The 16,188-nt window shown below is 44.3% G+C and overlaps 1 protein-coding gene across 2 annotated transcripts in view; it reads right to left on the minus strand.

Annotated features, from left to right (window-relative positions):
* The window catches only part of med14 (mediator complex subunit 14), a 39,361-nt gene that overhangs the window by 18,919 nt on the left and 4,254 nt on the right, over positions 1-16,188 (minus strand). For both annotated transcript variants that reach the window (XM_036958656.2, XM_036958655.2), the window contains exons 8-18: positions 15,780-15,912; positions 15,481-15,631; positions 15,272-15,383; positions 15,010-15,135; positions 14,806-14,884; positions 13,088-13,247; positions 12,702-12,896; positions 3,449-3,583; positions 3,080-3,156; positions 381-541; positions 9-247 (exon numbers count right to left, since the gene is read on the minus strand). In XM_036958656.2, the coding sequence (XP_036814551.1) occupies positions 9-247; positions 381-541; positions 3,080-3,156; positions 3,449-3,583; positions 12,702-12,896; positions 13,088-13,247; positions 14,806-14,884; positions 15,010-15,135; positions 15,272-15,383; positions 15,481-15,631; positions 15,780-15,912 (1,568 nt within the window). The remainder of the gene's footprint in view (positions 1-8; positions 248-380; positions 542-3,079; positions 3,157-3,448; positions 3,584-12,701; positions 12,897-13,087; positions 13,248-14,805; positions 14,885-15,009; positions 15,136-15,271; positions 15,384-15,480; positions 15,632-15,779; positions 15,913-16,188) is intronic.

Here is a 16,188-nt window from a genome sequence, read left to right on the forward strand (position 1 = left end):
TTACTCACCGAGCTGCCCTTGGTGCTGCCGTAGCACAAAACCAGTTTGCGGTAGTTATACAACCGGATCTCACTGAACAGACTCAGGTAGGATGGCATCTCTGGTAGTGATCGTGAGAACACCAGGACACACTGGTAAAGCTGGCTGATGGCGCTCCAGTCGTTGAGGAACATCTCCACCAACTTCCTCCCTCCCACAGGCTCAGACAGAGGGTTCTCATAGGTTAGGTACACGTGGCGCGTAGAGGCTGGACACACACACACACAGAAAAGGGAGCAATAAGGGCAAATTAAACTCAGTGTGGGTAGTATGTGTGTGTGACAACATGTGCATTTCTGTGTGTGTTGTATGTGCTCATGTGTGTTTGTGTTAGCATGTACCTTGTTCCTTGCTGTGTGTGCTGTTGAGCGGGCAGTTGGCCAGAACCAGCTCCCCGACCCAGGTACGGTTGTTCCGACCCTGCAGACGGAAGGTGCAGTCCAGTAGAGAGCGCTCCAGTGCCTGCCTCGTCTCCTCCCCTACGCCCTTACTGGGAGGGATCCTAGGGAGAGGAACAGGACCACAAGGGGTTAGGTACATATCTATCACTGAAATGATGGGTATAAACTAACATTTAAAATAAATCAATTATATATACAGTGCCTTGCGAAAGTATTCGGCCCCCTTGAACTTTGCGACTTTTTGCCACATTTCAGGCTTCAAACATAAAGATATAAAACTGTATTTTTTTGTGAAGAATCAACAACAAGTGGGACACAATCATGAAGTGGAACGACATTTATTGGATATTTCAAACTTTTTTAACAAATCAAAAACTGAAAAATTGGGCGTGCAAAATTATTCAGCCCCTTTACTTTCAGTGCAGCAAACTCTCTCCAGAAGTTCAGTGAGGATCTCTGAATGATCCAATGTTGACCTAAATGATTAATGATGATAAATACAATCCACCTGTGTGTAATCAAGTCTCCGTATAAATGCACCTGCACTGTGATAGTCTCAGAGGTCCGTTAAAAGCGCAGAGAGCATCATGAAGAACAAGGAACACACCAGGCAGGTCCGAGATACTGTTGTGAAGAAGTTTAAAGCCGGATTTGGATACAAAAAGATTTCCCAAGCTTTAAACATCCCAAGGAGCACTGTGCAAGCGATAATATTGAAATGGAAGGAGTATCAGAGCACTGCAAATCTACCAAGACCTGGCCGTCCCTCTAAACTTTCAGCTCATACAAGGAGAAGACTGATCAGAGATGCAGCCAAGAGGCCCATGATCACTCTGGATGAATTGCAGAGATCTTACAGCTGAGGTGGGAGACTCTGTCCATAGGACAACAATCAGTCGTATATTGCACAAATCTGGCCTTTATGGAAGAGTGGCAAGAAGAAAGCCATTTCTTAAAGATATCCATAAAAAGTGTTGTTTAAAGTTTGCCACAAGCCACCTGGGAGACACACCAAACATGTGGAAGAAGGTGCTCTGGTCAGATGAAACCAAAATTGAACTTTTTGGCAACAATGCAAAACGTTATGTTTGGCGTAAAAGCAACACACCATCCCCACTGTCAAACATGGTGGTGGCAGCATCATGGTTTGGGCCTGCTTTTCTTCAGCAGGGACAGGGAATATGGTTAAAATTGATGGGAAGATGGATGGAGCCAAATACAGGACCATTCTGGAAGAAAACCTGATGGAGTCTGCAAAAGACCTGAGACTGGGATGGAGATTTGTCTTCCAACAAGACAATGATCCAAAACATAAAGCAAAATCTACAATGGAATGGTTCAAAAATAAACATATCCAGGTGTTAGAATGGCCAAGTCAAAGTCCAGACCTGAATCCAATTGAGAATCTGTGGAAAGAATTGAAAACTGCTGTTCACAAATGCTCTCCATCCAACCTCACTGAGCTCGAGCTGTTTTGCAAGGAGGAATGGGAAAAAATGTCAGTCTCTCGATGTGCAAAACTGATAGAGACATACCCCAAGCGACTTACAGCTGTAATCGCAGCAAAAGGTGGCGCTACAAAGTATTAACTTAAGGGGGCTGAATAATTTTGCACGCCCAATTTTTCAGTTTTTGATTTGTTAAAAAAGTTTGAAATATCCAATAAATGTCGTTCCACTTCATGATTGTGTCCCACTTGTTGTTGATTCTTCACAAAAAAATACAGTTTTATATTTATGTTTGAAGCTTTATGTTTGAAGCCTGAAATGTGGCAAAAGGTCGCAAAGTTCAAGGGGGCCGAATACTTTCGCAAGGCACTGTATATATATATATTTTGTAGGTATGTGTCCAAGTGCGCTGCGAGAACGTTTCAGTTCAAATCAGTAGAAACTAAATTGCAATCATAGACACTTTCTGACTTTAGTATCATCTTTAAAGCCCCCATGCAGTCTTTTTCATAAAAACATTTATATTTTCCCTGTATCTAATATCACTCCAAATATATTTTTGTATCATTTCTTCCCCTGAGCTTCCTTTTGCCATTGAAATGCTCAGTGTGGGCATGTTGATAAAATGTTAATATATTACAAACACAGCCCTACTTGGTGGATAGGACCGTCGAGACCAGGGGATTCTAAGGGTTTTGTTTCTTTCCTTTCAACTAAGCCATAGACAACCAAGTGAGGGGAGTTCCTTACCAATTAGTGACCTTAATTCATCAATGAAGTACAAGGGAGGAGCGAAAACCCGCAGACACTCGGCCCTCTGTGGAATGAGTTTGACATGTGTGGTCTAGACTCTAAAGCAAACCCTGCTAACCCCTTTAAAGTAGGAGGATACATACGCCAATAAAAGATGACTAGTCATTGGTAATAATCAGATCAGATTGTGATGTCATGCTGTGGGCCAAAAACTCAATCCCACCTGAACAGGCTGAAATTCCTGGCGGTTTTCATTTTTTAAAGCTCTTGCACATAATTTTCACAATTTCAGTGTTATTTCGATCTCAGTGTGAAAACATCAATACAAAAAAACAACAAGTAAATCACATTTGACCCCACTGCCCCTTTAACATTCCCATTGACTTCCATATTGTTACACAGTGCCACTAACATAAATTGCATGATGTGGAGCCTTACTTGAGGATGCGGATGGCATGACTGCATCCGTCTCCCTCCACCTGCACACCCTGGTGAGGAATCTCCATCTGAGATAACTAGAGAAAGACATGAGAGACATGTTAGACAGAGGAGGAATGGAGGGGAAGAAAGCGAGGGATGAGGAGAGGATGAAAAAGAGGAGAGGTGAGGAACCTCCATGTGTGACAGCTGGATAGAGGGACAGAGGAGGAAGGATAGATGAGGAGAGGAAAGGAGGATGAGAGGGATGGATAGGAAGAGGAATGGTGAAGAAATATGAATAGTAGAATGGGAAGTTGTGGAAAAGTAAAGAGTGAGTAAGAGTTGTAAGATAAAGAGAATAAAAGTGGGTACTCCCTCCATCCATACCTCCACTCTGAGGCCTATGAAGGGCATGTTGGTGTCACACATGGCCACTAGGTGAGCCAGCTCCTTGTTGAAGGCAGACATCTCCCCTGAGCGCTTTGGCTTCTTGGGCTCCAGAGCCCCCTGGTCTCCTGACAACTGGAGGACAGAGAAGAGAGAGGAGATATACAGTGAGATAACTGACCATCTAATGACAATAAATAATACATTTAATTTTTAAACACTTATTTCATTATTCAGGAAAATATCAGGGTTTATATGTATATTGTAAGTCTTTTTCCTTCAATTACTCCTTTTAGGGCATGGTTTTAGATCATCAATATTTGAATTCATTGCAACTAGAACTGTGGCGGTCACAAAATTTAGTCAGCCGGTGATTGTCAAGCAAATAACTGTCGGTCTTACGGTAATTGACCGTTAATTAACAAACACATGTAGCATCTCCTGGCTTCCACACAAAACACTGATGCTGACCTTTGGAATTTTACATTTTAAAACGTATAATAAATCCATGTAATATAGCCTACACACCTTCACAATGAGTCCATTATTTATTAGACAGGTCTAAAAGAAACATGATGAAGAAAATGTAGTGTATTTCAGAAGAACAGAAAAGCATACTCAGAGTTGTCCTTACAGTATGTTAGGCCCTGATCTGACAATGTCATATCGCTGTGGGCAACACTAGTTCATTTTGCAGACAAAATGTGTCTGTGTTAAATGAGGCCTCACCTCCTGGTTACACTAGTGACCATATCCCCCGTGCATCCCGCAAAGGCGGAGGTGTTGCTAACATTTACGATAGCAAATTTAAATAGACAAAAAAAAAACAAAAAAAAAAATGTTTTCGTCTTTTGAGCTTCTAGTCATGAAATCTATGCAGCCTACTCAATCACTTTTTATAGCTACTGTTTACAGGCCTCCTGGGCCATGTACAGTGTTCCTCATTGAGTTCCCCGAATTCCTATCGGACCTTGTAGTCATAGCAGATAATATTCTAATCTTTGGTGACTTTAATATTCACATGGAAAAGTCCACAGACTCACTCCAAAAGGCTTTCGGAGCCATCATTGACTCAGTGGGTTTTGGCCAACATGTCTCTGGACCCACTCACTGTCACAGTCATACTCTGGACCTAGTGGAATAAATGTTGTGGATCTTAATGTTTTTCCTCATAATCCTGGACTATCGGACCACCATTTTATTACGTTTGCAATTGCAACAAATAATCTGCTCAGACCCCAACCAAGGAACATCAAAAGTCATGCTATAAATTCACAGACAACACAAAGATTCCTTGATGTCCTTCCAGACTCCCTCTGTCTACCCAAGGACGCCAGAGGACAAAAATCAGAGGAACTCAATTTAACCTTGCGCAATACCCTAGATGCAGTTGCACCCCTAAAAACTAAAAACATTTCTCATAAGCAACTAGCTCCCTGGTACACAGAAAATACCCGAGCTCTGAAGCAAGCTTCCAGAAAATTGGAACGGAAATGGCGCCACACCAAACTGGAAGTCTTCCGACTAGTTTGGAAAGACAGTACCGTGCAGTACCGAAGAGCCCTTACTGCTGCTCGATCATCCTATTTTTCTAACTTAATTGAGGAAAATAAGAACAATCCGAAATTCCTTTTTGATACTGTTGCAAAGCTAACTAAAAAGCAGCATTCCCCAAGAGAGGATGACTTTCACTTTAGCAGTGATAAATTCATGAACTTCTTTGAGGAAAAGATTATGATTATTAGAAAGCAAATTACGGACTCCTCTTTAAATCTGCGTATTCCTTCAAAGCTCAGTTGTCCTGAGTCTGCACAACTCTGCCAGGACCTAGGATCAAGAGAGACGCTCAAGTGTTTTAGTACTATATCTCTTGACACAATGATGAAAATAATCATGGCCTCTAAACCTTCAAACTGCATACTGGACCCTATTCCAACTAAACTACTGAAAGAGCTGCTTCCTGTGCTTGGCCCTCCTATGTTGAACATAATAAACGGCTCTCTATCCACCGGATGTGTACCAAACTCACTAAAAGTGGCAGTAATAAAGCCTCTCTTAAAAAAGCCAAACCTTGACCCAGAAAATATAAAAAACTAAATCGGCCTATATCGAATCTTCCATTCCTCTCAAATTTGAAATGCTTCAGTCTGGTTTTAGACCCCATCATAGCACTGAGCACCTGTGAAGGTGGTAAATGACATTTTAATGGCATCAGACCGAGGCTCTGCATCCGTCCTCGTGCTCCTAGACCTTAGTGCTGCTTTTGATACCATCGATCACCACATTCTTTTGGTCTACATGGACAAGTTCTGGCCTGGTTTAGATCTTATCTGTCGGAAAGATATCAGTTTGTCTCTGTGGATGGTTTGTCCTCTGACAAATCAACTGTAAATGTCGGTGTTCCTCAAGGTTCCGTTTTAAGACCACTATTGTTTTCACTATATATTTTACCTCTTGGGGATGTCATTCGAAAACATAAATGTTAACTTTCACTGCTATGCGGATGAATGAAACATGGTGAAGCCCCAAAATTGCCCTCGCTAGAAGCATGCGTTTCAGACATAAGGAACAAAATAGAGATACTTGTTCTAGGTCCCAAGAAACAAAGAGATCTTCTGTTGAATCTGACAATTAATATTAATGGTTGTACAATCGTCTCAAATAAAACTGTGAAGGACCTCGGCGTTACTCTGGACCCCGATCTCTCTTTTGAAGAACATATCAAGACTGTTTCAAGGACAGCTTTTTTCCATCTACGTAACATTGCAAAAATCAGAAACTTTCTGTCCAAAAATGATGCAGAAAAATTAATCCATGCTTTTGTCACTTCTAGGTTAGACTACTGCGATGCTCTACTTTCCGGCTACCCGGATAAAGCACTAAATAAAATTCAGTTAGTGCTAAATACGGCTGCTAGAATCCTGACTAGAACCAAAATATTTGATCATATTACTCCAGTGCTAGCCTCTCTACACTGGCTTCCTGTTAAGGCAAGGGCTGATTTCAAGGTTTTACTGCTAACCTACAAAGCATTACATGGGATTGCTCCTATCTATCTCTCTGATTTGGTCCTGCCGTACATACCTACATGTACGCTACGGTCACAAGACGCAGGCCTCCTAATTGTCCCTAGAATTTCTAAGCAAACAGCTGGAGGCAGGGCTTTCTCCTATAGAGCTCCATTTTTATGGAATGGTCTGCTTACCCATGTGAGAGATCAAATCAAATTGTATTTGTCACATACACATGGTTAGCAGATGTTAATGCGAGTGTAGCAAAATGCTTGTGCTTCTAGTTCCGACAATGCAGTAATAACCAACGAGTAATCTAACTAACAATTCCAAAACTACTACCTTATACACACACAAGTGTAAAGGGATAAAGAATATGTACATAAAGATATGTGAATGCGTGATGGTACAGAACGGCATAGGCAAGATGCAGTAGATGGTATCGAGTACAGTATATACATATGAGATGAGTATGTAAACAAAGTGGCATAGTTTAAAGTGGCTAGTGATACATGTATTACATAAAGATGCAGTAGATGATAGAGTACAGTATATACATAGACATATGAGATGAATAATGTAGGGTATGTAAACATTATATTAAGTAGCATTGTTTAAAGTGGCTAGTGATATATTTTACATCAATTCCCATTATTAAAGTGGCTGGAGTTGAGTCAGTGTGTTGGCAGCAGCCACTCAATGTTAGTTTAACAGTCTGATGGCCTTGAGATAGAAGCTGTTTTTCAGTCTCTCGGTCCCAGCTTTGATGCACCTGTACTGACCTCGCCTTCTGGATGATAGCGGGGTGAACAGGCAGTGGCTCGGGTGGTTGTTGTCCTTGATGATCTTTATGGCCTTCCTGTGACATCGGGTGGTGTAGGTGTCCTGGAGGGCAGGTAGTTTGCCCCCGGTGATGCGTTGTGCGAACCTCACTACCTTCTGGAGAGCCTTACGGTTGTGGGCGGAGCAGTTGCCGTACCAGGCGGTGATACAGCCCGCCAGGATGCTCTCGATTGTGCATCTGTAGAAGTTTGTGAGTGCTTTTGGTGACAAGCCGAATTTCTTCAGCCTCCTGAGGTTGAAGAGGCGCTGCTGCGCCTTCTTCACGATGCTGTCTGTGTGGGTGGACCAATTCAGTTTGCCTGTGATGTGTACGCCGAGGAACTTAAAACTTACTACCCTCTCCACTGCTGTTCCATCGATGTGGATAGGGGGGTGTTTCCTGAAGTCCACAATTATCTCCTTAGTTTTGTTGACGTTGAGTGTGAGGTTATTTTCCTGACACCACACTCCGAGGGCCCTCACCTCCTCCCTGTAGGCCGTCTCGTCGTTGTTGGTAATCAAGCCTACCACTGTAGTGTCGCCCGCAAACTTGATGATTGAGTTGGAGGCGTGCGTGGCCACGCAGTCGTGGGTGAACAGGGAGTACAGGAGAGGGCTCAGAACGCACCCTTGTGGGGCCCCAGTGTTGAGGATCAGCGGGGTGGAGATGTTGTTACCTACCCTCACCACCTGGGGGCGGCCCGTAAGGAAGTCCAGTACCCAGTTGCACAGAGCGGGGTCGAGACCCAGGGTCTCGAGCTTGATGACGAGTTTGGAGGGTACTATGGTGTTAAATGCTGAGCTGTAGTCGATGAACAGCATTCTCACATAGGTATTCCTCTTGTCCAGATGGGTTAGGGCAGTGTGCAGTGTGGTTGAGATTGTATCGTCTGTGGACCTATTTGGGCGGTAAGCAAATTGGAGTGGGTCTAGGGTGTCAGGTAGGGTAGAGGTGATATGGTCCTTGACTAGTCTCTCAAAGCACTTAATGATGACGGTAGTCGTTTAGATCAGTTACCTTAGCTTTCTTGGGAACAGGAACAATGGTGGCCCTCTTGAAGCATGTGGGAACAGCAGACTGGGATAGGGATTGATTGAATATGTCCGTAAACACACCAGCCAGCTGGTCTGCGCATGCTCTGAGGGCGCGGCTGGGGATGCCGTCGGTCTCAACCTTTAAGTCTTTACTGAAGACTCATCTCTTCAGTGGGTCATATGATTGAGTGTAGTCTGGCCCAGGAGTGTAAAAGGTGAACGGAAAGGCTCTGGAGCAACGAACCACCCTTGCTGTCTCTGCCTGGCCAGTTCCCAGTGGACCGGTTCCCCTCTTTCCACTGGGATTCTCTGCCTCTAACCCTATTACAGGGGCTGAGTCTCTGGCTTACTAGGGCTCTTTCATACCGTCCCTAGGAGGGGTGCGTCTTCCCATCTGGGTTGTGCTGTGGCGAAGATCTTTGTGGGCTATACTCGGCCTTGTCTCAGGATGGTAAGTTGGTGGTTGAAGATGTCCCTCTAGTGGGTGTTTTTTTCTCTCTCTCACACACACACACACAGTCCACCTGGCCGTGCTGCCGTGCTCTGCTTCTGCCTTATTATTATTGGACCATGCTGGTCACTTATGAACATTTGAACATCTTGGCCATTTTCTGTTATAATCTCCACCCGGCACAGCCAGAAGAGAACTGGCCACCCCACATAGCCTGGTTCCTCTAGGTTTCTTCCTAGGTTTTGGCCTTTCTAGGGAGTTTTTCCCTAGCCACCGTGCTTCTACACCTGCATTGCTTGCTGTTTGGGGTTTTAGGCTCTATTGCACTCCACACTACCCTTTCCCACCTGGACAAAAGTAACACCTATGTGAGAATGCTATTCATTGACTACAGCTCAGTGTTCAACATGGTGCCCTCAAAGCTCATCAATAAGCTAAGTACCCTGGGACTAAACACCTCCCTCTGCAACTGGAGCCTGGATTTCCTGACTGACCCGATTTCCACCCCCAGGTGGTAAGGGTAGGTAACAACAACTCCGCCACACTGATTCTCAACACAGGGGCCCCTCAAGGGTGCGTGCTCAGTCCCCTCCTGTACTCCCTGTTCACTCATGACTGCACAGCCAGGCATGACTCCAACACCATCATTAAGTTTGCCGATGACACAACAGTGGTAGGTCTGATCAACAATGACAAGAAGGAAATATAGGGAGGAGGTCAGAGACCTGGCCGTGTGGTGCCAGGACAACAACCTCTCCCTCAACGTGATCAAGACAAAGAGATGATTGTGGACTACAGGAAAAAGAGAACCGAGTACACCCCCATTCTCATCGATGAGGCTGCAGTGGAGCAGGTTGAGAGCTTCAAGATCCTTGGTGTCCACATCACCAACATGGTCCAAGCACACCAAGACAGCCGTGAAGAGGGCACGAAAAAACCTATTCCCCCCTCAGGAGACTGAAAAGATTTGGCATGGGTCCTCAGATCCTCAAAAGGTTCTACAGCTGCACCACCGAGAGCATCCTGACTGGTTGCATCACTGCATGGTATGGCAACTCGTCGGCCTCCGACCGCAAGGCACTACAGGGTAGTGCAAACGGCCCAGTACATCACTGGGGCCAAGCTTCCTGCCATCCAGGACCTCTATACCAGGCAGTGTCAGAGGAAGGCCCTAAAAATTGTCAAAGATTCCAGCCACCCTAGTCATAGACTGTTGTCTCTGCTACCGCACAGCAAGTGGTACCGGAGCGCCAAGTCTAGGTACAAGAGGCTCCTAAACAGCTTCTACCCCCACCATAAGACTCCTGAACACCTAATCAAATGGCTACCCAGACTATTTGCATTCCCCCCCCCTTTTACACCGCTGCTACTCTCTGTTGTTATCATCTATGCATAGTCACTTTAATAACTCTACCTACATGTACATATTACCTCAACTAACCGGTGCCCCCACACAGTGACTCTGTACCGGCACACACCTGTATATAGTCTCGCTATTATTTTACTGCTGCTATTTAAAATGAATTGTTACTTTTATTTCTTATTCATATTTCTTTTAAACTGCATTGTTGGTTAGGGGCTCATAAGTAAGAATTTCACTGTAAGGTCTTCTACACCTGTTGTATTCGGCACATGCGACTAATAAAATTTGATTTGAAGTGATGATATATGTAAGTGATGATATAATATTGTCACCCATCAGACTATTCTTGATTTAATCTAGTCTTTAGATATACTAATTCATGTGTGAAATTTGTTTTGATTTAGAATGGACCATTATCATGCACCTGTATTGAAACAGGGGCAGTGGGGAGAAATACACGTCATCTATGCACTTAAATAGCAAATGGAGGATGCTTTTCCCCATGGTTTATTTTCATGCCCGCCAGGTAGGCTATACTCCTGTTGTAAAGAGAAGCAATGTGCTTAATATTAGAAAAGTTGAAAAATAAATATAGTAGGCCTAGCTTATAGAAAGCTGATCATCCTCTTTTCAGTAGAGGCAATCACTCTGTTCTCTCACACAATTGCATAGCCCAGGTATTCCCAAACTGGGGTGCGCGTACCCCTGCCGTCAGGGGGAGAAAAAAAAAGTTACATCCAAACCGTCCGTTTTTATTTTCCAACGGGGCAATACATTTGTGAGTTTCTCCCCCCTCATTTTACTGCCAAAATTCAAATTAAACCATCTACTGTTCAGCGAAACAACACAATGTCAAATACAAGTAGCCTAGTCAAGTAATTAACATCCAATCACATTAACCGTTACTCTCTCACGGGAATTCCACTAATGAACCGTATGTAGCTGCTGCTCATGTTGGTATCTGTAAAGCCATAACAAGGAGACATAGTGTAGCGGTAACTTGTGTGTAAGCAGTTGCTCCCGACGGCACTTGGGTACACCACAGCATCCACCAAGAGGCTCTTGCTGCCAAGGGAATGCCTGACAACTTGAAAGACACTACAGTGAAAATGGTTAACTTTGTTAAAGCAAGGACCCTGAACTCTCGTGTATTTTCTGCACTACGCAATGATATGGGCAGTGACCATGTAACGCTTTTACAGCATAGAGAAGTGCGCTGGTTATCAAGGGGCAAAGCATTGACACGTATTATTTTAATTGAGAGGCGAGCTTAAAGTTCTTTACTGACCATCATTTTCACTTGTCTGACTGCTTGCATGATGACGAGTTTCTCACACGACTGGCCTATCTGGGTGATGTTTTTTCTCGCCTGAATGATCTGAATCTAGGATTACAGAGACTTTCCTCAACTATATTCAATGTGTGAGACAACATTTATGCTATGATTAAGAAGTTGGAGCTTTTCTCTGTCTGCATTAACAAGGACAACACACAGGTCTTTCAATCATTGTATGATTTTTTTGTGTGCAAACGAACTCAAGCTTACAGACAAGGTCGAATGTGATATAGTGAAGTGAGTTGGGTGAGCATTTACACAGGCACTTTCCCGAAACGGATGACACAAACAACTGGATTCGTTATCCCTTTCATGCCCTGCCTCCAGTCCACTTACCCATATCTGAACAATTGAGCCTCATCGTTCTGTGAAAATTTAATTTAATCCGAAGCCACTGGTAGATATCTGGATTAGGCTGCGCTCAGAGTATCCTGCCTTGGCAAATTGCGCTGTTAAGACAACGATGCCCTTTGCTACCACGTACCTATGTGAGTGGATTCTCGGCCCTCACTAGCATGAAAACTAAATACAGGAACAGACTGTGTGGAAAATGATTTGAGACTCCCCATTTACAACCCAACATTGCAGAGTTATGTGCATCCTTTCAAGCACACCTTTCTCATTAACCTATGGTGAGTTATTCACCATTTTCGCTGAACAAATAAAGTTTTATATGCAAGATGGTTAAATAAAGAGAAAAATGATTAATTATTATATTATTTGTGCCCTGGTCAGGCTGGTCCTATAGGAGCTCTGTCACTTCCCATGAGCAGGGTTGTGACAAAAACTCACGCATTCTTATGTTTAATAAATGTATTGTATAGTGTAGCAGGCTTACATTGACGGCAAAAAACAAGATTCGAGAGTGCGCTGACCCTGGTGCTAGAGGGGGTACGCAGCTGGAGGTTGAATGTTTGAAGAGGTACGGGATTATACTGCCAAAGCCTATTGAAATGTCGCCCAACATCTTTGATTTGATTTTCTATTTTTTTTTTATTGATGTCAGAGTGATTAGAGGGACAATGGAGTGCTGAATACATGGCAGTTAGCAAGTTTGGTAGGATATTAATGACCATCAGCAGCATCAGAGCTTGGAGAAGCCTAATTACCGTGACTCAACGGTCACGTGGAATTTGACTGCCTTCATGACTCGTGACCGCCGGGTGTGGCGATAATACGGTCACACATCAGCCCTGATTGTAACCCATACAAGCAGTTCTGCAATCCATTCCTACTTTTCTCTTAGCGCCATGGCGGGCCCCACGGCTGGCGCAATTGTCCAGGACGAGCTGCTCCAGGTTGGGTTTGAAGTGCTGAAGGAGCTGGGCGCATGGAGGTCCCTCCTCACCTTCCAACTGAGACACAGAAAGGAAGGAGTACTTGTACTGAAGCTCCGTGGGACAGCCAGGCACATCAAGCATCTCCACCACCTAGAGAGACAGAGAAGGGGAGAGAAGAGGGAGGGAGAGAGAGAGAGATTGATGGGAGAAAACAGTAATGAGGAATAGTGGGAAAGTTGTGCATGGTTAATGTACTGTATATGGTTTTACATTTTCTTGTGTTTGCAATAAACAAACAGTTTTTGGGGACAAATAATTGGGATAAGGTGGGAGGCAATTACAATATAATACTGTGGCAGGCGGGTTAGCCGGATGAAGAGCCTGTGTTTTGATAGGCTGCCGGCAGGGTGGGAGATGGAGTTGGAGAGGTGTAGTATGTCTGTGCAGACAGTGGGGAGGTGTTTCACCGACTGTCTACACCTCTGCTCCCCTAACCAAAACCTGGAAGAAGAGTGGTGAGGAAAGGGATGGAGAGGGGTGAGAGAGAGAGAAAAACATAAGTAAACTGAAATTCAACATTCTCCAAATAGACCAGACTCTGCCAATGAGCAGCTATTTCACAGTCCTACATTCACACATCAGTGAGACATCATTATCACTCTGCTAACACTCTTTCCCTGACTGACAAACAAGCCATTTCCTGGCCAGATCACATCATAGAAATAAAATCACAGAACATTGACTTCAATCCCTGTTCCAGTAATTACATTTCTATGCATATCACACAATGACATACTCAACCACACACACAGTAGAGTGCTGGTCTACGGAATTTACACAGACACCCTAAGCCATTTCAGAAATTATTCGCCTGCATAAAAGCACATTTCCATGGAAGGGCACAAGATCTGTTCTCATATCCGTATGGGCATAAATATAAACGCAACAATTTCATAGATTTTAACAAATTTACATGACTGGGAATACAGGTATGCATCTGTTGGTCACAGATACTTTAATAAAAAGTTAGGGGTGTGGATCAGAAAACTAGTGGTGTGATCACCATTTGCCTCATACATAGAGTTGATCCGGCTGTTGATTGTGGCCTTTGGAATGTTGTCCCACTCCGCTTCAATGGCTGTGTGAAGTTGCTAGATATTGGCGGGAACTGTAACACGCTGCCATCCCAAACATGCTCAATTGGTGACATGTCTGGTATGTATACAGGTCATGAAAGAACTGGGACAGTTTCAGCTTCCAGGAATTGTGTACAGATCCTTGAGGCATGCGGCTGTGCATTATCATGCTGAAACATAAGGTGATGGCGGAGGATGAATGGCGCCACAATGGGCCTCAGGATCTCGTCACGGTGTCTCTTTGCATTGAAATTGCCATTGATAAAAAGTAATTGTGTTCGTTGTCATGGGCAGGCGAGGTTACACGTGGTCTGCAGTTGAAAGGCCAGTTGGATGTACTGCCAAATACTCTAAAACAACATTGGGGCCAGCTTATGGTAGGGAAATGAACATTCAATTATCTGGCAACAGCTCTGGTGGACATTCCTGCAATCAGCATACCAAATACACGCTCCCTCAACTTCAGACATCTGTGGCATTGTGTTGCGTGACAAACCTGCACATTTTAGAGTGACCTTTTATTTTCCCCCAGCACAAGGTGCACCTGTGTAATGATCATGCCGTTTAATCAGCTTCATGATATGCCACACCTGTCAGGTTGATGGATTATCTTGGTAAAGGAGAAATGCTCGCTAACAGGGATGTAATCAAATTTTTGCACAACATTGTACAGAAATACGCTTTTGTGCATTTGGAACATTTCTGGGAACTTTTACTTAAGCGCATGAAACATGGGACCAATATTTTACACGTTGCATTTATATTTTTGTTCAGTATACAAAGTATACACTACTAAGGTTCTAAGGTGAAGCACTTTGCATACTAAAGTGTGCTAGTGTGGATTTGGTGGCATGAAGGCCTTCTGAGAAGTAGTGATGTGACACATGACAGGCAGTTGCCACAGAGACAGGAAGTGGATTTACTTGAGCTGCTGCAGCCAGGATATGATGCGCTTCATGTCATCGTTGATGGTCTTCTCGATGTCGTCCAATATGGACTGATCTGGAGACAGACAGGCACAGTGGAAGTGAGTACATCGTATGTGTATGTGTGTCCCAGCATACCGATGTGGTGTATGTGTGTATGCATGAGTGTGCGCACGTGTGTAAGTGCACCTTCCTGCTTACCAATTCCATACAGCATGGGCTGGAACATCCCTGAGTGCAGGTCTACAAAGATGTGCAGGCACTCGGAGCGTCCACAGGGCTCCAGGATTGGAATGACCAGGGTGGGCAGAGCTGTCTCTATGAACGCTGAAACACAGGCAGGGACAATAACAACATCACACACTGACAACATGGTTGTTTCTCTCCGCAACATTGTTAATTTCATTCTGGGTCAGTGTGGTTGGATTAGTCAGTGTCTAGCTAAGTCAGAGGACAGACTCACAGCTGTCGCTGGGGTTGCTGCTCTTCAAGATGGCTTTCAGCTCCTGAAGCTTCTGATGGGAGCGGGCGTGCACGCTGTCAATCAAAAGCTTCTCCACTGACAAGTGGTCAATCTACAGGAGGGGGCAGGAATAAAGACAGGAAATTAGGTCATCACAACAACAAAAATTGTATAGCACCATATCTGTGAGGAACTTGGCATTGGCACACCTTCATGGCTCTCTCCATCAGTCTAGAGTCGCAGGCAGGGAGTGGAGGATCATGGGAAATCTGCAGAGGCTTGGAGCAGTCCGATTCGTCAATCTTGATGGTGACTTTGTGGACCGACGCAGTGCCTGTCTTCCTTCCCAGGACCTGTTGGCTGGAGAGGGGGAGAGACAAAGAAAAAGGTCAAATGATGGACCAATTTCCTTGTGATGAATGACAAAAGTATATGCATTCAACAAACCAATCCATCAATCAGGCCTGTTAATGTGTAACTTCTTAGTGAGTAGTTGTGTGTTTCTTACTTCCAGACGGCCAGTGTGAGGCACTTGGCAGGCATGTAGCGCTCCACCTGCACCAGGTCTCCCCAGCGCTCTCGGACCAGCATGAGGGTCTGGGAGTGGAGGACCTCCAGCTGAAGAGACAGACAGAATGAGTCTAGAAGGGACGGGGTTAAGGAAGGGATGGTCCAGGAAGATGGCATACACACTTCCTCACAATACACACAGATAAAGAAATGCAGGCACACGTGATACATACACACCCAGGCTGTGTGCGTGTGGTGACAGACTTCAGCCATGAAACCAGACTGCGCCTGGCAGTTATACTTGCTATGAAGTCACAATGAGGTTCATACAACAAATGACTGAGAAACAAATCCTTGGCGTTCTATTGAGCATAACAGTATTATAAATACATGTAGCATTACTCATT

Source organism: Oncorhynchus mykiss, chromosome 22 (assembly GCF_057628025.1).
Source record: "Oncorhynchus mykiss isolate SJ-2025 chromosome 22, ASM5762802v1, whole genome shotgun sequence".
Classification (NCBI taxonomy): domain Eukaryota; kingdom Metazoa; phylum Chordata; class Actinopteri; order Salmoniformes; family Salmonidae; genus Oncorhynchus; species Oncorhynchus mykiss.